The sequence below is a fragment of the Podarcis bocagei genome (assembly GCF_964188305.1).
Source record: "Podarcis bocagei genome assembly, chromosome: 2".
Taxonomy (NCBI): Eukaryota; Metazoa; Chordata; class Lepidosauria; order Squamata; family Lacertidae; genus Podarcis; species Podarcis bocagei.
Genome location: NC_138126.1, coordinates 16788181 through 16814052, shown reverse-complemented (window position 1 = coordinate 16814052; position 25872 = coordinate 16788181). Strand labels below are relative to the sequence as shown.

Here is a 25872-nt window from a genome sequence, read left to right as displayed (position 1 = left end):
TCTGGTCTAATGGATAAATTAATAAAACACAGTACAGTGGTACCTCAGGTTAAGAACTTAATTCGTTCTGGAGGTCCATTCTTAACCTGAAACTGTTCTTAACCTGAAGCACCACTTTAGCTAATGGGGCCTCCTGCCTCGCTGCGCTATTTCTGTTCTCATCCTGAGGTAAAGTTCTTAACCCGAGGTACTATTTCCGGCTTAGCGGAGTCTGTAACCTTAAGCATATGTAACCTGAAGCGTATCTAACCCGAGGTACCACTGTATTGGGACTTTAAACTGTATTTAACGCACACACCCAATGCATCAACGTAGTTCAGGGACACTTGCCTCTACCCCTGCGGTTTTTAAGCAGAGTTTGGATGGCCATCCGTCATTGATGCTTTGGTTGAGATCCCTGCATTGCTGGGGGGTTGGACTAGATGACCCTCAGGGTACCTTCCAACGCTACAATTCTATGATTTTATGTTGTTGGGCTCCAACTCCCATCAGCCTCAGCCAGCATGGCCAATGGTGCAGGATGATGGGAGTTGTAGTCCCAGAAGGGTAACATATAGCCTGTCCCTGATCTACTTCATCAAGATCTGAATCTCCCCCTCTCCCCCTGATGGCTTCCAGGTGCCATAAGAAAGCTGCAGAGATAGCGCAGCATAGTGCACACCCCAGAAATGATCTCTTTCAGCTTCTGCCTTCTGGAAGAGGGTACAGGGTTATAAATTAATGTATGATATTTTAGTGTTTTTTGGTTTCTATGGAAGCCGCCCAGAGTGTCTGGGGAAACCCAGCCAGATGGGCGGGGTACAAATAATAAATTATTATTATTATTATTATTATAGCCGCCTGAGAAATAGTTTCTATCCAAATGCAACTTTGGTTTTAAATGCAGGGTAAGAGGTTTCTGGGACGCGGGTGGCGCTGTGGGTTAAACCACAGAGCCTAGGACTTGCTGATCAGAAGGCTGGCGGTTCAAATCCCTGCAATGGGGTGAGCTCCCATTGCTCAGTCCCTGCTCCTGCCAACCTAGCAGTTTGAAAGCACATCAAAGTGCAAGTAGATAAATAGGTACCGCTCCGGCGGGAAGGTAAACGGCGTTTCCGTGCGCTGCTTGCTCTGGTTCACCAGAAGCGGCTTAGTCATGCTGGCCACATGACCCAGAAGCTGTACGCTGGCTCCCTTGGCCAATAAAACGAGATGAGCGCCGCAACCCCAGAGTCGGCCACGACTGGACCTAATGGTCAGGGCTCCCTTTACCCTTTACCTTTAAGAAGTCTCTATGGGAGTATATTGTGTTTAAAAATGGGGTATCAGAGTTTTTAGGGGGCTAAACAGGCTGGGATAGCTGGGAAAGCAGGCTTGTTGGTTTTTGAATGTCTTATGTAGATGTTTTCAATTTCGTTGTTCTGTATGGGACAATGACAATAAAGATTATTGTATCGTATCTCAACCTGGGTGGGAGGGTCTTCTAGCGGCTTCCAAAAGCTCACCTGGACTGCCATGGCGTGATTACACCGTCATCTGGACCCCCAATCAGAACCATCTTTCGGATCCGCAGGAAGTTTCTCTTCCAGGCTGTATTGGGAGAGAGAGAGGCAAAAGATTCAGAAATCTGGTCACAAAAGTCACTGTGGAGACTCTCCTCCTTTGCCCCATGTTCTTCTCCTTCCTCTGCCCCTGACAGACAACAACCGATCTCTCCTCACTCTGAATTCTCTGAGATGTGGACCTGAGTTAATCTACATAATTTGCTCCTGCAAGAGGTAGTGATGGCCAGCAACTTAAATTTTATTATGGCCTCACAAACTGGTGTGGGAAGGTGGGGACAGAAACAAATGGGAAACTGAAAGAACACAAAACTGATAGATGTGCCCATTTCCTACTGATCTCACAGCGCTTTGCTGTTTAGAAGTCTTAAGGCAAACTGCAATAAAAAAAGAGGAATTAGCTGTGACGACTTGTTTTCTGGCTCTGCTCCCGTACTTTTATTTCCTTCAAATATTTGTCGCCTGCCTTTCTTCCTAGGAGGACCCACAAGACAGCTTGAAGTATTAAAAACTAGATAGCAGGTGATTAAAATAAAGCAAAACAGGGGTGGCTGGGTGGAAATACCCAGTGAAAAGTCATAAAACACAACATACACACAGCACAGTCAGCAAGCAGTCTGTGGCAGGAATCCAGGATCCAGTTGAATCAGTTCCAAAAAGGATCGGCAAAACAAAACACCGAGAGGTTTCTACAAGCCTTTCTATAGCTGAACTGGCCTGGCAAACCTTTCTGGAGAATTCCAGCAGCCTGACATATAAACTTTTAGCAAGCAAGGATTTCCCCACCCCCACCCCCACATTTTAACTCTCCATTTTGGGAAAAGTTTAACTTGAGGCAGCCGCGTTCGCGCAAACAAAAGAACACTCCATCTTCAAAACGTCGTGCTCGGTTGCCATATGTTGTGGGCCAATAACCTGTTAAATTTCTGTGTCAGGATGCTGGCAAGGCCTTTTTTTTTTTTAATTAAAAAAACAGAGCTTCCCTATTCAACTTGAGACTTGGCCTGGTTGTAACACCTCAGAGGCAGTAAAAGACTATGAGGACAACAACGGTTAAGGGCAGGCCAGGGGAGGCAGTCATGTTTATTCTTCATGAATCAACTGGAATGGGGGGGGTGTGTGTCGGTGATGGTTGTTGTTATTGTTGTTGTTATTGTGGATCGAGGGCCCGACCCCGCTATGTGAAATAAATACACAAGGACACATGATATAAGGTTAATGGGCAAGAAAAGGCCACAACTTTATTGATTACAACCTTGAAAAGGTATTGGCTTAGGCATTGGATGACTATAGGTGGTGGGTTTATTCAACAGTAGGTGGAGCCTGTTGATGCTCATCCAACTATAGGCTCACCCCCTGATGTCACCGAGGGTCGTGCCATGGCCTCCCGCCAAGCAGGCATCGGACGGAATACACGACCGCCAGATTCCTTTAACGGAATAACCCACGGTAGATAGCATAGGCGATGGCCACACCTAGCCCTTGACACAGCACAACACATGAATCCAATGCCTAACCTACCCACCAATACCACAAAAGACACTTTCCTCTCAACTCAGCACTGACATTGGAAGTGAATCAGACCAGGGAGGAAAATGTTTGAGATAGGAATTGGGAGGACACCTGAACGAACAAACATTGGCATCCACCGACACGACTAGTTTGGCCCTAAGAGGATAATTTGTAAGCTAGGAAGCCCCCGTTTCAATTTTCTCTTCAGCCATTGCTTCGCTGTGGGTGTGCATTTAGCGACGGAGTTCTCTCTCCACCTCAGGAAGGAACTTAGGAGCAAGACTATAAACATTTAAACATATGTTTAAAGAAGGTTGGAAAACGTTTATAGAATATAGGGAGGAAAATTGTGTTTATTTGAAAACGTGGGCAGCATTAAGATAAACTCAACAGTGTAAATAGGTTTTGAGGGATGTAATAATGGAATACTGACTGGTTTAGTTTATATAAAATATGCAGGGATTTATGTTTTGGAAAACCAACTATGGAAAGAGAAGAAAGGAAGTCACTGGTGTTTTAAGGCTGTTTGAATGAATTTTCTAAAATGTAAAACGGAAAATGCAATAAAAATTATAGAAGAAAAAAAAGAAGTTACGAGGAAGACTGCCTGAGAGACCTAGCAATGCAGACCGTTATCTGAAGAAGTGTGCATGCACACGAAAGCTCATACCAAGAACTAACTTAGTTGGTCTTTAAGGTGCTACTGGAAGGATTTTTTTTGTTTTGACTATGGCAGACCAACACGGCTACCTATCTGTAAATGCAGACCTACGTTGGCCAGGGCTGTGGGGCTGTTATGGACAGGGCTGCCAGGATAAGACAAGCATCAGCTGCAAGTGTGGATGTGGGGTAGGCCTGCCAAGTGGGGCTAGCCTACCACTCCCCCTTTCACATTGGGAACTGAGGAGCAACGGCACTTTATTACCTGTTGCGTTGGGATGGAGCCTCTCGTCGTTCAACAGAGCCAGGAAGTTGCTGTTGTTGAGGTAAAGATCCCGATGGTGTGGATCTGAAAAAGGCAGAGAAATCTCGTTTGCTTTATACACTGGGCTTTACCCACAGAACCCAGGAGACAGGCTCCAACTCCTCCTCCCCCTTATTTTAATATATAAATATAAAATAAATAAATAACATTTTAAAAACCAGTCTCCTTTTTTTTGGGGGGGGGGGAAACGACAGCTTTAGATTTGAACATAGCCCTGGAACTTATTTTTATTGGCAGGTTTTATCTCTGGAACAAGCGTAGCAGTAGCAAGAAGCTGTGACTGACTCAAGAGAATGCGCAGAGTGCATTTCCCTGCAATGGAATAATTTTTATTTATTTTGTCTATCTCCCACCTCCTTTTCCAAAGAGCTCAAGGTCCTTTCCCCTGCTCTTTTAATTCCCACAACCACCCCGTGAGGCAGGTTAGGCTGAGAGGCAGTGAGAGGCCCAAGGCCACTCAGTGAGAGCTTCATGTCTGAGTAGAGATTTGAACTCTGGTCCTAGTCTGACAGGGGACGCAGGTGGCGCCGTGGGTTAAACCACAGAGCCTAGGACTTGCTGATCAGAAGATCGGCAGTTCGAATCCCAGCAACGGGGTGAGCTCCCATTGCTCGGTCCCTGCTCCTGCCAACCTAGCAGTTTGAAAGCACACCAGTGCAAGTAGATAAATAGGTACCGCTCCAGCGGGAAGGTAAACGGCATTTCTGTGCACTGCTCTGGTTCGCCAGAAGTGGCTTAGTCATGCACCACTGTACTGAGGTAGGACAAATGAATCCTTGTTAGCTCCTGCAACTGAGACTACTAAGAGCCAGAAGAAGAAAGCAAATGCCAGATTATCAGCTACAACCATCTTCAAAGTGTCACGAGACTCTGTTGTTGTTACTGCAACAGACTAACATAATTTATTATGGCATATGTTGCACACTTCATCAGAACTGCGGGAAATCTCATAGCTGCCGATGACTCGCACAAGTGAGCCAAGCCACATACAATTTGAGGTCACTGGCTTTTCTGGTCTGGAGGGCAATGCCTTTATGACACTTTATGACATCTAAATAAGAGCATAAACATGAGCAATGACCATCTATGGAGTTTAAGCAATCTCAGTATCCTGCTTCCTGGTAGTGGCAAATTTCTGGTGTTCGAAAAGACAGGATGATGGATGGGAAATCCACAATGGAGCCATCAGAGCTAGTCCCTAAGGGTTAAAAGTATTAGCTGGGACATCTCTGCTTCTTATCTGTCCTCAGCCACAAATGGTCCTTGCAAGCTGCACTCTCTCTCTCTTTCATCCTCAAGGATACTGATTTGAAATATGGGGGTGATAACCTGGCCTACCTTACAGGGCCATCGTAAGCACTGCCAAAATAACGTAAGCAAATGCTGTTTTGGCAACTCAAATTGTCAAATAACAGGTGGTGGTGGAGGAGCAGGGATAGCTGTGGATTCTTCTTGGGCTGTGTTTTCTGCAGATTCTCCCATATTGATAATCGTCACCATCCTCATATAAATAACCATTGAGGTCCCAACTCTCATGCAAGGCATATTGCATGTATGCAATTTACATTCTTGTAGATTGGGTACGTAAATGAGAGCTACTGGGAAGCCTCAAAACCCCAGGGCTGCCGGGATAGCTCAGTTGGTAGAACATTTCCATTTCCTGGGTCCAGTATATCTGAAGGAGTGTCTACACCTCCATCTTTCTGCCCGGACACTGAGGTCCAGCGCCAAGGCCCTTCTGGCGGTTCCCTCGCTGCAAGAAGCAAGGTTACAGGGAACCAGGCAGAAGACCTTCTTGGTGGTGGCAAAGACATTGGATTCTTATCTCATTATACATGACTAAGCCATTTTTCACCTTCTCACCCCTTGCTTTTCCTGTAAGACCTATTGCAGTCGTTAAGAGTCGTCAACAGGCTCATCTCAGCTATCTGCCAATCTCCCATTCCCACCACCCTTCTGAGTAATACCCCTCCCCACCTTCTCACTATATAGAAGGGTCTGCCAACTTCTGTTTCAGTGTATCTGAAGAAGTGTGCATGCACACGAAAGCTCATACCAAGAACTAACTTAGTTGGTCTTTAAGGTGCTACTGGAAGGAATTTTTTTATTTTGATGCATTACTGTATTTTAATATTTTGTTGGAAGCCACCCAGAGTGGCTGGGGAGACCTGGCCAGATGGGCGGGGTATAAATAATAAATTATTATTATTATTATTATTATTATTATTATTATTATTAACATGAGACTCATGGGTTTGATCCCCACGTTGGGCGAAAGATCCCTGCATTGCAGGGGGTTGGACTAGATGACCCTCGTGGTCCCTTCCAACACTACAGTTCTATGATCTGTGATCTCGTTAGTAGCAATAATAGCAGCAGCAGCAATCTCACCATTCCAGTAGTTACAGATTGAGAAATCCTGGCCCAGCTGCGTGTAGCATAAACGGTACAGGTTGGATTTCATGTGCTCCGGGAAGAGCCACTTCAAGTACTTGGTGTCTGAAATGACAAAAGGAATCAAAGGAGAGTGAGCACAGACTTTGCTTCCCCCTCTGTGGTTCTTTCTTTCTTTCTTTCTTTCTTTCTTTCTTTCTTTCTTTCTTTCTTTCTTTCTTTCTTTCTTATTGATTGATTGCTTACCATGAGGCACACCTAAGTGAATTTACAAGATAATGAAGAAACAGTTACATATACAGTGGTACCTCAGGTTACATACGCTTCAGGTTACATCCTCCTCTAACCCAGAAATAGTGCTTCAGGTTAAGAACTTTGCTTCAGGATGAGAACAGAAAAAGTGTTCCCCCATCGCAGTGGCAGCAGGAGGCCCCATTAGCTAAAGGGGTGCTTCAGGTTAAGAACAGTTTCAGGTTAAGAACGGACCTCCGGAACAAATTAAGTACTTAACCTGAGGTACCACTGTGCAGTGGACGCTCGGGTTGCGAACGTGATCCTTGTGGGAGGCACATTCGCAACCCGCAGTGTTTGCAACCCGCAGCGCCGTGTCTGCGCGCACATGGGTTGCGATTCGGTGCTTGTGCGCATGCGCGACTGCCGAAACCCGGAAGTAACCCGTTCCAGTACTTCTAGGTTTTGGCACGTCCATAACCCGAAAAAATGCAACCTGAAGTATCTGTAACCCGAGGTATGACTGTATATATATAAAAAACAGTGAAAACAATGGCATATATAAAATCACTTTTTTAAAAAAAATTATACTTTTATATAGAGAGAAGTGACAGAGAAAAGAGTCCAGCAGCACTCAAGCTTGCTCTTGTTGTTGAGTCGGAATCTCCCTTCTTGTAACTCGGATTCCATTGGTTCGAGTCCTATTCTCCACAGAAAGGAGAAAACATGCTTGTTCCCTCCTCCATGTTGACAGCCTTTGATATTTGAAGATGGCTATCATATCTCCTCTCAGTCTTCTCTTTCCCAGGCTAAAGATACCCAGCTCCTTCAACCGTTCCTCATAAGGCATGGTTTCCATTCCCTTGATCATCTTAGTTGCCCTCCTCTGCGCATGTTCCAGCTTGTCAACACCCTTCCTAAATTGTGGTGCCCTGAATTGGGACACAGTATTCCAGGTGTGGAATCACTGGCTTGCCCTTGCCCCACGACTTACCCCCATATTGCCCCATCTGTGGGGAAGAGAGAGAGATGAAGGTGTCCACGTTGTGGTCGGGCGTCGTGGAGAGGAGAGCACGGCAGATGAGTCCTCCTGGAAGACAGAGGAAGGGGGGGTCATATTTTAGAGGAAGAAGAACCCTAGTCCTGTATGATGTCAACCTTGTTCCACATTGCTCCATTTCTTTAAAAAAATATTTATTACAGGAAACACACACACACACCCCAAAGTGGTGGTCACTGCTCAGTCTTGTGGTGTCTGTTTACAGGTAAGAAGGAAGATCTTATGAAGGCCCTAAAATACAATGTACTGTACAGTGGTACCTCGGGTTGCATACGCTTCAAGTTACATAGAATCATAGGAAGAGACCACAAGGGCCATCGAGTCCAACCCCCTGCCAAGCAGGAAACACAATCAGGGAGAGCAGCTTAACCCAAGGTACCACTGTATTTTTCCATATATAAGACGAGGTTGTTTTACAGTGTTACCTTGGGTTAAGAACTTAATTTGTTCCCGAGGTCCGTTCTTAACCTGAAACTGTTCTTAACCTGAGGTACCACTTTAGCTAATGGGGCCTCCCACTGCTGCCGCGCGATTTCTGTTCTCATCCTGAAGTAAAGTTCTTAACCCGAAGTACTATTTCTGGGTTAGCGGAGTCTGTAACCTGAAGCGTCTGGAACCTGAAGTGTCTGGAACCCGAGGTACCACTGTATTTAAAAATTATGCTCACAATTTGGGGTCGTCTTATACACGGATAGTGGAGAGATGGGACGGGCGATTGGTGGCTGCCGCGAGCTAGAGATTGTCAGTGGAGTTTTTGTGGGTGATTTTGTGGGTGGTGGGTGATTGGTGGGATTGCTGTGGCAATTACTGTGGGTGCTTGGCGCTTGCTTCAGACGTGTAGACGATTGGTGGCTTTGTCGATGTGCATGTGATTGGCTGTGGCAGTCCAGTGGGTGAGCGATTTTCGGCAACCCCCCGAAAAAAAAGCTCAGACTCTCTGGGCCATCCCCTGCAAAATAGCTCAACAACCCTAGGCGATCTCCCCCACACTTTTTGAATTTGGCGTCTTCTATGAAGAAACCCTTTCTGGGACCCCACATTTAAACTCTTTCCTGGTCTCCTTGCTGGCCCTAGTAGGACCAACGTGGCCAGTTAGCCCTGGTGATCATTCGATGTCTACTGACCGGGGTGTTTTATTTTTTGTTTCCCCCTGAAATGATCCCTGAATTTTTGAATTTTATTGATATTGATGCTGCATTTTATGTTGTATTTTATGCTCTTTTATGCTTTTTTATTATATATTTATTAAAGTTCTTACGTTACATCGTCAGACATTGTCATATTACATCACAAAACTTATTATGCTGTAATTTCCAACCTGTATGTATACTTTACATACATAAAGAAAAAAGGAAAAGGGAAAAAAATCCCCAAAATAAAAAGCTATTCCAAATTTACTCTGAAATCATATATATACCAACACTTTGGACTTCCTGTCTATCCCGTTGCATCTTCCTTTTTTTACAAATGAATGTACTCTTATTATTGTATATTTCTTCACATTTTATCTAATACATTTCTATATCAATATGTACCCTTGGTCTTGTTTCTCAGCTCAGTCTCTCTCCAATGTCAATCGAATGCTTGCATACATAGGTTTTATGCTGTTTTTAAGTCGCATTTTAATCAATGTTTTCTATTTGCTGTTAGCCACCCTGAGCCCGGTTTTTAAACTGGGATGGGCGGGGTATAAACAAAAATTTATTTATTTATTTATTTATATTATTATTATTATTATTATACACGGGGGGCATGTTATACACGGAAAAAACATGGTGTTTCCCAGAGTAATCAGAAAATGATAATCTCTGCATAACACTGAGAAAAATTCGTCTCTAAAACCCAGGACACCAGCAGCTGGATGGAGCAATGGTCCAATTCTGTATAAGGCAGGTCCCTGTGTTCCTGTGACCAGACAATGGGCCATTGGCTAGACCCAGAAAGAGCTTCTGAAGTCCTCAGCTCACACATACCTTGGGAGTAGCAGATGAGATGGACTCCATCGACAGCATTCTGCATGATGGGGTAAATAGCTTGCCGGAAACCTTCCACTTGCATCCAGAGAGGCTTCAAGCTCTCGGTGTGGTCAAACAGATCAATGACTGTGACGTTGGTACCCGGGTGAGTCTGCAAGGAAGCAGCGGGAACAGAGAGATGGAGGGAGAGAGGGAAGAGAGAAGAGATTTTAAAAGGGCTGAAAGCTCAACCTCTCTTGAGCACCCAAGGCTTAAGGTGAGCTACTGCTGCCCCATCGGAAATACGTTTCTTAAAAAGTAAATATTAACTTCAGTTTTTGCAACACTGCTTTTCATGGCTAGCACTCGCGGCTCACATCATGCCAAGGCTATCTCCACACATGCATAGGAACTACTGTTCTGCTAAGTCATGGCCCCCCACCCACCACGGCTGCAAAGAATTCTGGGAGCTATAGTTTGTTTCGGGAGCAGAAGTAGTTGTTGTTGTTTAGTCGTGTCCGACTCTTCGTGACCCCATGGAGCAGAGCATGCCAGGCACTTCTGTCTTCCACTGTCTCCCGCAGTTTGGTCAAACTCATGCTGGCAGCTCTGAGAACACTGTCCAACCATCTCGTCCTCTGCCGTCCCCTTCTCCTTGTGCCCTCCATCTTTCCCAACATCAGGGGCTTTTCCAGGGAGTCTTCTCTTCTCATGACGTGGTCAAAGTATTGGAGCCTCAGCTTCAGGATCTGTCCTTCCAGTGAGCACTCAGGGCTGATTTCCTTCAGAATGGAGAGATTTGATCTTCTTGCAGTCCATGGGACTCTCAAGAGTCTCCTCCAGCACCATATTTCAAAAGCATCAATTCTTCAGCGATCAGCCTTCTTTATGGTCCAGCTCTCGTTAGTAGACTCCTTTCCCCCCCCAAACAGAACTATAGTTCCCAGAGCAGTTCAGCAATCTATCCCCTTTCCCAGGGAACTCTGGGAATAGGAAACAATTCAGGAACGGAAATGAACAAATAAATTAAGAGCAGGACTAGGTAGAAAAAAGCACAGGCAGCGTGAGTTTGTCTGCCAGTGCTATGATGCCCAATCCTCTTTCCTAGTTTAATCGTGCCTTATATCGCTGGCAGAACCCTCACATTTTCTAGGGAATTGGCAGCCGCAAAGCAGAGTCCTGCTGCCATTACTGCCTAGCTGTGCCCCAAGACTCCACAAGGCAGTGCCCACATGTGGCATTGTGCAACAGCCGCTGCAAAGTCCAAAGTTATCAATGCATTCGTAAGGACTAGAAACTTGTGCATTAAAACGGTGGTGTAGCATGGGTTGCCAGTGCCCGGGGCTGCACGTAGGGGGTGGGAGGGAAATGGACGTAGCATGCATGCATGTAATAGTATCCAGGTAACTCAGGAGATCACAGCTGCAGAGATAAGAAATGAAAGAGTCGTTCCATTGTCTGGAGAAGTTGCTTCCTGGTTCGCATGTGGATGCTGGTTTCAACGGAGCCCAGCGACGGAAGCATGCAGCTGTATTGAGGCAGCACTGGGTGTTGAAATTTTGGACCCCTAACAATTTTGCAGGGGACGCGGGTGGCGCTGTGGGTTAAACCACAGAGCCTAGGGCTTGCTGATCAGAAGATCGGCGGTTCGAATCCCTGCGACGGGGTGAGCTTCCGTTGCTCGGTCCCTGCTCCTGCCCACCTAGCAGTTTGAAAGCATGTCAAAGTGCAAGTAGATAAATAGGTACCGCTCCGGCGGGAAGGTAAACTGTGTTTCCGTGCGCTGCTCTGGTTCATCAGAAGCGGCTTAGTCATGCTGGCCACATGACCCAGAAGCTGTACGCCGGCTCCCTCGGCCAATAAAGCGAGATGAGCGCCGCAACCCCAGAGTTGGGCATGACTGGACCTAATGGTCAGGGGTCCCTTTACCTAACAATTTTGCATCCGGGGCAACCACCCCTAAGCTATGCCACTACATTAAAAAAAACAAGCAAACATTTGGGAAACTGCATCCCATTCTGCATTTGCATGGTGCAATGCCACGTACAGAGTGAGAGAGTCCTGCAAATGCTTTATCTGACTAGTGACAAGGGGCCAGTTAAGAACTCTCCTAGTCTTGTGGTTCTATTTCTGCAAACGAATTTGAGACAAGCAAGCACTCAGGAGTTGCCAGAACTCCATGCTTCCTCTTTCACTACCCAGGTAACTTGCCATTCCAGCCTAACCAGTGAATCCCAGTGCAGACATCAGCCTGCCATACAGGGATCTTTGCAACGGCTCCACCTGTGATGGCTCTGAGTCACACAGGGCCTGGAGAAGTAAATTACAACCCATCCCTGCCTCTTATTAGGAGAGATGTTTACACAATTATCCCTCCCGTATTAACACTGAGAAAAAGAGAGATGGGGTGAAATCAGGGAAGTGGGCGAAGCAAAAAAAAACAACCAGTTGGGTGTAGCCGCTATCTCAAGGGTGGGGAATCTTTGGCCCTCCAGATGTTATTGTACTGCAACATCTGGAGGGCTAAATGTTCCCTAACCTGGGTGCGCATGTCAGGCTAGGATAGGGGAGGACCCAGTGTGGTGTAGTGGTTAAGAGCGGTAGACTCGTAATCTGGTGAACCGGGTTTGCTTCCCCGCTCCTCCACATGCAGCTGCTGGGTGACCTTGGGCCAGTCACACTTCTCTCAAGTCTCCCAGCCCCACTCACCTCACAGAGTGTTTGTTGTGGGGGAGGAAGGGAAAGGAGAATGCTAGCCGCTTTGAGACTCCCTAGGGTAGTGATAAAGCAGGATATCAAATCCAAACTCCTCCTCCTCCTGTTTTGCCTTAAAACTTAACGGTGTGACCTTGAGCTAGTCGTTCTCTCTCTCTCAGCATGGAATACCTCATAGGGTTGTTGTTCTGAGGCATGGAATCACATTTGTTGTTGTTTAGTCATTTAGTCGTGTCCGACTCTTCATGACCCCATGGACCAGAGCACGCCAGGCACTCCTGTCTTCCACTGCCTCCCACAGTTTGGTCAGACTCATGCTGGTAGTTTCAATAACACTGTCCAACCATCTCGTCCTCTGCCATTCCCTTCTCCTTGTGCCCTCGATCTTTCCCAGCATCAGAGTCTTTTCCAGGGAGTCTTCTCTTCTCATGAGCTGGCCAAAGTATTGGAGTCTCAGCTTCAGGATCTGTCCTTCCAGTGAGCACTCAGGGCTGATTTCCTTAAGAATGGATACGTTTGATCTTCTTGCAGTCCATGGGACTCTCAAGAGTCTTCTCCAGCACCATAATTCAAAAGCATCAATTCTTCGGCGATTACCCTTCATTGTGGTCCAGCTCTCACTTCCATACATCACTACTGGGAAAACCATAGCTTTAACTATACGGACCTTTGTCGGCAAGGTGATGTCTCTGCTTTTTCAGATGCTGTCTAGGTTTGTCATTGCTTTTTTCCCAAGAAGGCGTCTTTTAATTTCGTGACTGCTGTCACCATCTGCATTGATCATGGAGCCCAAGAAAGTAAAATCTCCACCCCAAAGATCCTTGGGGCAAAGGATAGTACTCCCCCAGGAGTACTGTGTCTAGTTCTGGGCCCTGCAGTTTCAGGAGGATATTGACATGCCGGGAGGTGCGCAGAGAAGGGTGACCAAGATGATCAAGGGCATGGAAACCATGCCTTATGAGGAACGGTCGAAGGAGCTGGGTATGTTTAGCCTGGTAAAGATGAGACAGAGGAGATATGACAGCCATCTTCAAATATCTCAAGGGCTGCCACATGGAAGATGGAGCAAGCTTGTTTTCTCCTGCTCTGGAGGGCTGGGACCCAAACCAAAGGCTTCAAGTGAAAAGAAAGGAGATTCCAATTCAACATCAGGAAGAACTTCTGGTGGTAAGAGACATTCAACAGTGGAGCAGATTCCCCCAAGAAGCTAAAAAAGCCAATGCAATTCTGGGCTGCATCAAAAGGAGTATAGCATCTAGATCAAGGGAAGTAATAGTGCCACTGTATTCTGCTCTGGTCAGACCTCACCTGGAGTACTGTGTCCAGTTCTGGGCACCACAATTCAAGAAGGACACTGACAAACTGGAACGTGTCCAGAGGAGGGCAACCAAAATGGTCAAAGGCCTGGAAACGATGCCTTATGAGGAACGGCTAAGGGAGCTGGGCATGTTTAGCCTGGAGAAGAGGAGGTTAAGGGGTGATATGATAGCCATGTTCAAATATAGAAAAGGATGTCACATAGAGGAGGGAGAAAGGTTGTTTTCTGCTGCTCCAGAGAAGCGGACACGGAGCAATGGATCCAAACTACAAGAAAGAAGATTCCACCTAAACATTAGGAAGAACTTCCTGACAGTAAGAGCTGTTCGACAGTGGAATTTGCTGCCAAGGAGTGTGGTGGAGTCTCCTACTTTGGAGGTCTTTAAGCAGAGGCTTGACAACCACATGTCAGGAGTGCTCTGATGGTGTTTCCTGCTTGGCAGGGGTTGGACTCGATGGCCCTTGTGGTCTCTTCCAACTCTACGATTCTATGATTCTATGAGAATCTGCTTCTTTGGAGGTTTTTCAGCAGAAGTTGCATGGATACTTGTCATGGATGTTTTAGCAATGATTCCTGCATTGCAGCCGGGGTTGGACTGGATGACCCTCAGACCCCTTGCCTCCCTATGATTCTACGATAAAAGCCCAAACAAGATAAATAAATAAAATGAAGATCTGGGACTGAGCAAGGAAGAAGGGTGGCACCAGGGACTGGAAGCTCCTGTTCCTTTCCTCCCTTCCTCTTGTGAAATTACACAGATCTTCCGCTAGTAAGAGCAATAAATAAATAAAATAAAAACCCTTTGTTTGTCTGCCCTGCAGCAGATGAGTGGCATACATGGTATGCATCAGAGTCACAAGAGAGGTCCTGCAGGTACGCTTCGCTTAAACAACTGAGGATTCGTTTGCCAAATCCCAAACTGAGAGCCCTTTTGAGAAATCAAAGATCAAAGGAAGCATCCAGCTTCGTGACAGGCCCCTTAGTTTTAGTGATATGGGTGTCCGGCGTTTCCGTGAGCTGCTCTGGTTCACCAGCAGCGGCTTAGTCATGCTGGCCACATGACCCGGAAGCTGTCTGCGGACAAATGGCGGCTCCCAGATGAGTGCTGCAACCCCAGCGTCGTCCACGAATGGACCTAATGTTCAGGGGGTACCTTTACCTTTTAAGATACATGAACTATTCTATTCCCACTTCCCACATTCATGCCAGGAATTCTGGTCCTCAGCCTCACCTCATTGATGAACACCAACAGCTGCCGGAAGTCGGAAGGGCTGTCAAACAGGCCATGGACCACGATGATGGGTTTGTAAGAGGCAGTGAGTGTGAACAGGAGGAAAAGGAACAGGATACATAATGGAGCAAGTAGCCCAATATAGCCTTGGTGCTGCCGCATGATCCCACCAGCTAGACAAGAGAGAAAGAGAGAGATGAGGGTTAGGGTTAATGGGACCTCCCTGTGCAATTTCTCCTTCTTCTGCCTAACCTTCCTTGTCTCCTTACTTGATCCTCCGTTGTGGAACCCAGACTGACCTCCAGGACCCCTCACGTTCTCCTCCTCCCTTTGCAGCCAAGAGGAGGATTTCTGCCAAGATGGTTTTCACAGAATCCAACCTTCGTCCTGGGATGCCCCGCGGAGGACCTTAAGGTCCACAAATGACAACACTTTGGAGGTCCCGAGCCGCAAGGTGGTTAGTTTGGTCTCAACTAGGGCCAGGGCCTTTTCAGTACTGGCCCCGACTCAGTGGAATGCTCTGTCACAAGAGACTAGGGCCCTGTGGGACTTGACATCTTTCCGCAGGGCCTGCAAGGCAGAGCTGTTCCGCCTGGCCTTTGGTTTGGACCCAGTTTGACCCTTATGTTTCCCTCCCCTTATGGTTCTGATTTCTGGGCTACTACTAAAAAGAGGCTGCATTTTAAATTATATTTTAACCCATATTTTAATTAACTTTTTAATTTCTTTTTTCCCTTTCCTATTATGTTTTATTGTAATTTTATTGGTGTTAGTTGCCCTGAGCCCGGTTCTGGCCGGGGAGGGCGGGGTATAAATAAAAAAATATTATTATTATTATTATTATTATTATTATTAAGAACCAGGAATACAGTGGTACCTCGGGTTAAGTACTTAATTCGTTCTGGAGGTCTGTTCTTAACCTGAAACTGTTCTTAACCTGAAGCACCACTTTAGCTAATGGGGCCTCCTGCTGCCACTGCGCAGCTGGAGCACGATTTCTGTTCTCATCCTGAAGCAAAGTTCTTAACCTGAAGCACTATTTCTGGGTTAGCGGAGTCTGTAACCTTAAGCATATGCAACCTGAAGCGTATGTAACCTGAGGTACCACTGTACTGGTTTGCAACAAACTGCAATCGGTTGCTTAACAAGCCCAACTTCAAACCAGGGTTTATGAAGCCAGGTTGTTCAAACTAACTAGTGGTTTAGTAAACCTGGTTTGCCCGTAAAGCTAAGGCGAGATTCAGCGAAATACAATATAATCCTAGCACAAGCCATATGGGAGCTAGAGATGGCAGCACACAAGCCTGATGCTTCTTTGCTCACGACTGACAGAGACTCAGCTGCATAGTAGTAAACTGTGGCTTAGCATTACGTACTAACACAGCCTAAAGCACTAAACTGTGGTTCAGCATGGCATATGAACACATGAGTCTACGACCTGTTCAACCCACACACCTCTCCTCTGCTGGGTCATGACCCAGAAATCCTGCCAATGCTTTTAAAAGTTCTGCAACCTGTCACCTCCCATTTGCCACACATGGCCTTGTGAACCCTGGTAAATATCACCCTAAAGTTGTTATTATTATTGCCAGAGATCTTGTTTGTAAAGTGCTTTCAATTATTCGCATGTCATCATCTTGTAAATAGGCAACATCATCTCCATTCTGCAATCCAGCCGGATGGGTGGGGTATTACTATTATCAACAACAACAACAACAACAACAACAACAGGGAGTTGAAAGAGACAGCAGTTTACTGAAAACCACCCAGTGGTTTGATGGACGGAGATGTTATTTCATCACTGCTTTCATGTGATTGCATTTTAAGTTTTTCTATTGTAAAAATGTTCCAGGATCATTTTCTTTCATGGAATAAGAATTTCCTGGGAAGGTATTAAACTGCGTTTTACCCAAAGCACACACACTGAAATCAACAAACATGACTAAGTTAGGTCCATTCATTTAAGTAGGTCTACCTTGAGTGAAACTTAGTTTAATAGCAAATCTGTGCTTGGGCTGCAGCACTTCAGACTGCAGGCGAGGGAATCAAGGGAGCGAATGCTCCTATGTACAGAAACAACTATGTCTACAATGAAATCTAGGTGCCAGAGGGAAAAGTTCTGGCCTGCCCTCTTCCTGGCATGCTAGCACTCTGTGTGCAGGGATTTCATGTTTTGTAGTCATTAAGTGCAGTCATAAGATATTTCCCCTGTCCGTGCAAACTGAAATGGTACTGCCCAGATACAAGTTTAGCACTTCAGCATGAATCAGCGCAGTATAGCCTACACTGACTGGCAGCAGCTCTCCAGGGCTCCTGGCAGAGGACATTCCCAGCCCTTCCTGGTGCAGATGCCAGGAACTGAACCCGGGACTTCCTGCAGACAAATTATAAAGCGCCAGCCCTTTCCAGTTTCACAAGGTATTATTGCTCTTATTGAATGAAAAACAACACGAAGCATATCCTCATTAACACATCACCTATTTATCTTGTATTAGTATTTGCATGCTGCCCTTCCCCTTATGTCGCTGGGAGGTGTACCGAAATCAAACAAATGAGAAGTTCATAAAAGCTATTTCAACTCACGGGGCAGCATACTTAAAGCAACAGGCCAAGTGAAGGAAACTGAATTTTTTCCAAACCATTCTATCCCCTCCCAAAATTCTCCTTCATGGGACACTCCTTCCTTGGAGGTTTTTTAAACACGAGGTTGGATGGCCACCTGTCAGGGATGCTTGAGTTGAGATTCTCGCATTTCAGGGGGTTGGACTAGATGACCACTGGGGCCTAATAATAATAATAATAATAATAATAATAATAATAATTTATTTATACCCCACCCATCTGGCTGGGCTTCCCCAGTCGCTCTGGATGGCTTCCAACAAAATATTAAAATACAGTAATGCATCAAACATTGAAGGCTTCCCTAAACAGGGCTGCCTTCAGATGTCTTCTAAAAGTCTGGTAGTTGTTGTTCTCTTTGACATCTGGTGGGAGGGCATTCCACAGGGTGGGTGCCACTACCGAGAAGGCCCTCTGCCTGGTTCCCTGTAACTTGGCTTCTCGCATTGAGGGAACCGCCAGAAGGCCCTCGGCACTGGACCCTCAGTGTCTGGGTAGAACGATGGGGGTGGAGACGCTCCTTCAGGTATACTGGACCGAGGCCCTTTAGGGCTTTAAAGGTCAGCACCAACACTTTGAATTGTGCTCGGAAACGTACTACAAGCCAGTGTAGGTCTTTCAAGACCGGTGTTATGTGGTCTTGGCGGCCGCTCCCAGTCACCAGTCTAGCTGCCGCTTTCTGGATTAGTTGTAGTTTCCAGGTCACCTTCAAAGGCAGCCCCACATAGACTGCATTGCAGTAGTCCATGTGGGAGATAACCAGAGCATGCACCACTCTGGTGAGACAGTCTGTGGGCAGGTAGGGTCTCAGCCTGCATACCAGATGGAGCTGATAAACAACTCTACAATTCAAACTCTACAATTCTATTATTCTATGAAAAGCTGGGCAGAAGAGAGATGTCTTTGCCTGTCATCTAAAAGATTGGAAGAGAGGTGGCCAGGTGTGTCTCATTGGGTATGCAGTGCCACCACTGAAAAGGCCCTTCATCCTGAACCCCACACTGGCATTTTTACCAATCAGCACCACAAAAAAGGGTCCTGTACAATGAAGCATCTTTCTAGAAGCCAGATCAATCAGCTCTGCTTTCACTGTGGAATCTTTCAACCCTGGAATTCCCATGTGTCTGAGGCCCAGGAGTAGTCTGCAATTTGCCCCATAATTATAATTTTAAAAACCTATTTGTTGTCCTCTTCCCTCACAAACCAGGCAACTGCAAGAATGCAAGCAGAGATCCTAAGGTGCATTACATTTGCATATACATTTCTCTAATGTCGGTGCCCCTCCCACCTGGAAGGCAAATAAGGTCAAAGTTTGCACGATCAGCCAGCAGTTTCGTCAGAGATGCAAATTTGTTATGGACCTACAGTAGGTTCAGACAGTCAAGCAGTTGTATATTTTCACACCAAAGAGGACGGCACGACAGTCTCGCACGCCCATTACATACACATGCGTATGAATTTAAAATTGCTGTTTTAATCTGTTGCGCCCTCTTCCTCTCTTGTCATCTAAATAACTAACTAGCTCTTCCCATGATTTAAAATTTGGCACAGAAATCCACCGCTCCATAAAAAAACATACAGTATGCTCCACACAAAAAAGGAAACTATCACAGATTGTGATGGGAGGACAGAGCCAGAGAACCGATTCTCAGAAAAATCCTTCCATATGAAAAGGGTGGCTAAGCAGCCAATATTTTATAAGCATACAAGAAAAACGCATTCCATCAGGTGAGCGAGATTCCGATCTTTAAACCAAACAGACTCAAGATTCAGCCTGGCTTAATATCCTGCTTCTTTCTCCAAGCAGTTCTGGGTAGTACGCGTAGTTCTTTCTCTTCCGCCTTTTGTCTTCACAACAACCCTACGGGATAGACTAAGCCAAGTGTGCAAATGGTTCAAAGTCACTCAATGAGCTTTCTGGCTGGGTGAGGATTTGTACTTTGGGTCTCCTCAGCCATAGAGGGGCAACTCTGGGTGTAGCCCTAGATTAAGGTTGCCATATTTCATATTCCCCCCCCCCCAAAAAAATGCAATTTTTTAGCTCTTTTGAATAGACAGGGCTTGCTATACATCCAGATTTCCTGGAAAATTTTGCCCGGACACTGCTTCCGACTACAGTATTTTGGGTATTCTGGACGTATGGCAACCCTATACAGTGGTACCTTGGTTCTCAAACTTAATCCGTTCTGGAAGTCCATTCCAAAACCAAAGCATTCCAAAACCAAGGCACGCTTTCCCATAGAAAGTAATGCAAAACGGATTAATCCATTCCAGACTTTTAAAAACAACCCCTAAAACAGCAATTTAACATGAATTTTACTATCTAACGAGACCATTGATCCATAAAATGAAAGCAATAAGCAATGTACTGCAGTCACACAATCAATCAGTCAGTAGCTGAACTGGGTTCCACACAGTCACAAAAACAAGAGCCACAAAAACAAAAACGCAAAATAAATAGCAAAAACAGACAGACCTCAGTGTAACACTCAAAACGGAAGCGTAACACTCAAAACGGAGCACGTTCGGCTTCCAAAAAAAGTTCGCAAACCGGAACACTTACTTCCGGGTTTGCAGTGTTTGGGTTCCAAGCTGTTTGAGTACCAAGGCATTTGAGAACCAAGGTACCACTGTAATGGCACTCTAACCACTGCTCACTGGGGTATTCGCCAGGTGTATGATGAAGATTTCTGGATGACAGTTTGGCAAAAGACAATTCCATCTGGCTAGCCCCTCCAGCTTTCTTGAACAGGTAAACAGAAGAGTTTATTTATTGCATTTATATCACGTCTTCTTCTCCAAGGATTAACCTTCAGTTAATCCCCACAAGGACCCTTTGAGGTGGGCTTAGAGACTGTCACTGACTCCAAGGTCACCCAGTGAGCTTCCTGACAGAGGAGGGATTTGAACCCTGATCTCCCAGGTCCTAGTTTGACTCTCTAACCACTACACCACGCTGTCTTCCTAGAGTTCTCCTGCTACGGGGCAGCTCTATAAATTAAGTCACTCAAGACGTATGGGGAAAGCAAAATGTCACTTAGAGAAGGATCTGAAACCTTTTATTGAAGCTTGCATTTGTTTTCTTTTTCCTGGATTGTTTTCTTTGATGTTTTAACGTGTTGAAAACTGCTTGGGAGATTCCCCCCCCCCTTTAAAATATAAAGCTTTGTAGAAATGGAGTTATTAAGAATAGGAATAAGAATAAGAATAAAAATTCGTTGCAAAAAAAAAAAAGACGCCTAGACTTTCTGCTGCGGCAACCGTAACGTAGGTTAAAGGTGCCATTTAGTGATTACTTACAGGTAGGTAGCCGTGTTGGTCTGCCATAGTCAAAATAAAAAAAAATTCCTTCCAGTAGCACCTTAAAGACCAACTAAGTTAGTTCTTGGTATGAGCTTTCGTGTGCAGAAGAAGTGTGCATGCACACGAAAGCTCATACCAAGAACTAACTTAGTTGGTCTTTAAGGTGCTACTGGAAGGAATTTTTTTTATTTAGTGATTAGTTTATATAGCTGAGTGTTGGGACGCGGGGTGGCACTGTGGGTTAAACTACAGAGCCTAGGACTTGCCGATCAGAAGGTTTGGCGGTTCGAATCCCCGCAACGGGGTGAGCTCCCATTGCTTGGTCCCTGCTCCTGCCAACCTAGCAGTTTGAAAGCACGTCAAAGTGCAAGTAGATAAATAGGTACCGCTCTGGCGGGAAGGTAAACGGCGTTTCCGTGTGCTGCTCTGGTTCGCCAGAAGCGGCTTAGTCATGCTAGCTACATGACCCGGAAGCTGTATGCTGGCTCCCTTGGCCAATAAAGCGAGATGAGTGCCGCAAGCCCAGAGTCGGCCATGACTGGACCTAATGGTCAGGGGTCCCTTTACCTTTACCTAACACTGTTGAGGAGGGAGATTGCCAGCAATGCCATCCCACTGTTGAGAGAATTGCACAGGCTGACAAGCAGTGAGCAGGTGAAGCTCAAGGTGCTGGTTTTGGTGTAGGAAGACCGAAACAGCTTGGGACATAAACAGCACTCCCAGGTGAAGGTCACCTGCAGTTACCACCTCTGTTGCAAACACCGTCTCTCTTGTCTTTTGGGCACCTGCTGAAGACATCTGAGATTCAGAAGCCGGTGCCTTCTAACTGGGCCAGCGTACTTTGCCGTTGGGCCTTCTAACTGGGCCAGCGTACTTTGCCGTTGGTTGGCACATGCAAACTTCTGCATTTCACAGAACCCTTCACCAGGGGGTATGCAGCTGTAGCAGACTCACAGGTTTGTGGGTGTGTGTGTATGTGTGTGTGTGTGTAAATAGGTGAAAAAGAGGCCAGGCTTCCAGAGGCTGAACACATTTGCATTGCAGATTATTTCTCAAAGCCAAAAATACTGAGCCTTGACAATACTAGGCGATTTGCAAAACTAGGTTACAAAGAACTGAAAACAACGGCCTTTTATTATAATCACCACCACCCAGCGCTCACAAGGGGGGCATTGCAGTCAGTTGCAATGGCCTACAAGCCTGCCCTCCCCCCAAATTACAAATTTACCTCTTTAGAAACCATTGCATAGACTTGCATTTTCCCAGAAAGAACAGAAAAGGAGTGCTTACACCAGGGGTCAGCAACCTTTTTCAGCAGGGGGCCGGTCCACCGTCCCTCAGACCATGTGGTGGGCCGGACTATATGGGAGGAGGGGGAGAGAATGAATTCCTTTGCCCCCCAAATAACCCAGAGCTGCATTTTAAATAAAAGCACACATCCTACTCATGTAAAAACATCAGGCAGGCCCCACAAATAACCCAGAGATGCATTTTAAATAAAAGGACACGTTCTACTCATGTAAAAATATGCTGATTCCCAAACCTCCCGAGGGCCGAACTGAGGTGGTGATTAGGCCCCCGGACCTTAGGTTGCCTACCCCGGCTTACACCAACAGAAAAAGCACAATAAGGTGGGTACAATTATTTGTTCCCCCCATTTTATCCTTACAACAATCCTGCAAGGTAGGTTCAGTGGAAAGAGGGAGAAGGGGAGAGTTATACTGGCTTGGGGTTATCCACAAGAAGGACACTGACAAACTGGAAGGTGTCCAGAGGAGGGCAACCAAAATGGTCAAAGGCCTGGAAACGATGCCTTATGAGGAACGGCTAAGGGAGCTGGGCATGTTTAGCCTGGAGAAGAGGAGGTTAAGGGGTGATATGATAGCCATGTTCAAATATATAAAAGGATGTCACATAGAGGAGGGAGAAAGGTTGTTTTCTGCTGCTCCAGAGAAGCGGACATGGAGCAATGGATCCAAACTACAAGAAAGAAGATTCCACCTAAACATTAGGAAGAACTTCCTGACAGTAAGAGCTGTTTGACAGTGGAATTTGCTGCCAAGGAGTGTGGTGGAGTCTCCTACTTTGGAGGTCTTTAAGCAGAGGCTTGACAACCATATGTCAGGAGTGCTCTGATGGTGTTTCCTGCTTGGCAGGGGGTTGGACTCGATGGCCCTTGTGGTCTCTTCCAACTCTATGATTCTATGATTCTATGAGTTTGACAGCCAAGTGGGAAATTTGAGTTCAGGCTCCCTCCATTCTGAGGAGCTCCTAGCCGTGCCATGTGTAAGGTTGTCTCAAGAATAAAGGGGGCAGGGAGGGAGAGAGATGTTTGCTGTCCTAGAGATAGTGTGGTGCAGTGGTTAGAGTGCACCAAACTAGGACCTGGCAGACTGGGGTTCAAATTCCCACTCGCCCACCAAGCTCACTGGGTGCCCTTGGTCACTGCCTCTCAGTCCAATCTACCTCACAGAGTTGTTTTGGAAATTAATCGAGGCGTGAGGAGAACCATTTACGCCACCTTCAGCTGCTTGGAGGAAAGGAAGGGATATTGATATAATAATAATTAAAGATAATCAGTCAAACAAACAAGCACAACTGCTAGATAAGTGCAAGACTTAAAAGCTGGAGCCCGGCACTCAGAGCTGGAACCTGTTTTGAAGATACAAGTAGTAGTAGTAGTAGTAGTAATAATAATAATAATAATAATAATAATAATAATAATAATAATAATAATAATAATTTATTATCTATACCCCACCCATCGGGCTGGGTTTCCTCAGCCACTCTGGACGACTCCCAACAGAATATTAAAAACACAATAAAACACCAAACATTAAAAACTTCCCCAAACAAGGGCTGCCTTCAGATATCTTCTAAAAGTCAGACAGTTGTTTATTTCCTTGACATCTGGTGGGAGGGCATTCCACAGGGTGGGTGCCACTACCGAGAAGGCCCTCTGCCTGTAACCTCACTTCTCGCAGTGAGGGAACTGCCAGAAGGCCCTCAGGGCTGAACGATGGGGCGGAGACGCCCCTTCAGGTATACTGGGCAGAGGCCGTAAATAATAATTCACCCAAGCATGTGCAGAATCCCTCACCACTGAGTCATGGCGCAAAACATTTGGCACTTCACCTGAGGAGAGCAAGCTTCCGCAACAAAGGCTGTGGTTTCTCAGCCCAAAGCAGAGGGGCCTCTGTTCCTCCACCCCAAGCAGGTCCACCAACCATCAGGGACGATGGGAGTTGTAGTCCAACAACATCTGAAAGTCCACATCTGCCCCTCTTTTGCCTGCAAACCTGGATTTCCAGCACCTGCCCTATTAGCATCTCTCAGGAAAGGCGGCAGGTGGCTTCAGAGATGCAGCAGATGCCCCACTCGAGTTTCAAGGAGTGGGTTGCCTTGCTTCCAAGGAGGAAGGCGCCCCAGATCCCGGGCGTTAGTTATCCCTGAGCCCTTACCTGGCCGAAGGCTGTGTGGATGACACACTCCTGAATCGGGAACTGCTTGCTCAGAGAGGCCTCGCCCCAGTGGCCGGTCCTTCTGGCCACCTTCCCAGTTTCTGGGGATTATGAGGACGCCTCCTGGTCCAGCCTCCTCCTTTCAGCCAGTAGCAACACAAGGAGGTGGAGATAGAAGCTGCCTCAGGTGTTCTGGCCCTGGGGTGTTTGTTCACTGCACTGAGGAGCACAGGAAGGGCAGTGGCTAGAGCAGGATACAGGAGAGTCTTGAGTTCAAATCCCCGCTCGGCCACAAAGTTCTCTGGGTGACCTTGGGACAGTCACTGCCTCTCTCAGTCTACCTCGCAGGGTTGTCGCAATGGGAGGAATTGCGTACGCCACATTGAGCGCCTTGGATAAAAGGTGTGATACGGTGTTGGAAATGTAAAGAGAAAGAAGGTTCTTTTTATCATATGTGGTAGGTTAAAGCCTACTGGGAAATAATTAATAATAATAATAATAATAATACATTTTATTTATACCCTGCCCTCCCCAGCCAAGACCAGGCTCAGGGCGGCTAACACCAGATATAAAACAATTGATTGAAATACAACTTAAAAAACAAGATTAAAATACAACATTAAAATACAGCCTCCTTTCAGTAGAAACTCAAATCAAAAACTTTTTTGGGGGGAAAAACGTCAAGTCTTCACCAAGGCTAACTATCCAGACTGGTCCTACGTGGGCCAGAAAAAAGCCAGGGAAGTCCCCAAATAGGAGTTCCAACACACAAGGAGAAAGGGGAAAAAGAAAGAGGGGGGATGATATATAGTGAACTGAAAAGGGTGTTTAAAATAACCTTTGTAAAAAACAACAACCCAGAAGCTTTTCTTTTGGGAATTATAGGGACAGAACTATTTATATTGTATAGAAACTTATTGATCTATGTGACTACAGCGGCAAGAATGTTACTTGCCCCAAAATGGAAAGAAGCAGAAGTCCCAGGAAAGGAAGAACGGATACAAAAACTTATGGAATATGCAGAAATGGCGAAAGTTGCCGGAAGAATAAGAAATCAATATAACAAACTTTTTATAAAAGAATGGAAATGGATTATTGAATATTTACAGGTAAACTGTAAACAGATAAAAACATTGGCAGGATTATTGTAATAACCTGCAGTTTTTTAGTACAGTGGTACCTTGGGTTACATACGCTTCAGGTTACATACGCTTCAGGTTACAGACTCTGCTAACCCAGAAATAGTGCTTCAGGTTAAGAACTTTGCTTCAGGATGAGAACAGAATTCGTGCAGTGGCAGCAGCAGGAGGCCCCATTAGCTAAAGTGGTGCTTCAGGTTAAGAACAGTTTCAGGTTAAGAACGGACCTCTGGAACAAATTAAGTACTTAACCCGAGGTACCACTGTATATATTTAAAGAAGATGAATAAATGAGCACATTAGGTCAATTTGGATATGCAGAAGATACTAAAAATAAATTTAAGGAACCGCAGAAAGAGGAGGAAGGAAGTCAAGTTTAGAAATGTCAAAATGATTGTAAAATTAATG

The 25872-nt window shown here is 45.8% G+C and overlaps 1 protein-coding gene across 2 annotated transcripts in view; it reads right to left on the bottom strand.

The window, feature by feature from the left end:
- Positions 1–25872, bottom strand: part of PPT2 (palmitoyl-protein thioesterase 2) — a 55506-nt gene that overhangs the window by 9774 nt on the left and 19860 nt on the right. For both annotated transcript variants that reach the window (XR_014004874.1, XM_081183516.1), the window contains exons 2-7: positions 14943–15115; positions 9697–9850; positions 7658–7753; positions 6430–6537; positions 3979–4062; positions 1485–1569 (exon numbers count right to left, since the gene is read on the bottom strand). Coding sequence is in view for 1 of the 2 variants with exons in the window: in XM_081183516.1 (XP_081039642.1) it covers positions 1485–1569; positions 3979–4062; positions 6430–6537; positions 7658–7753; positions 9697–9850; positions 14943–15104 (689 nt within the window). In the remaining variant the exon portion in view is untranslated. The remainder of the gene's footprint in view (positions 1–1484; positions 1570–3978; positions 4063–6429; positions 6538–7657; positions 7754–9696; positions 9851–14942; positions 15116–25872) is intronic.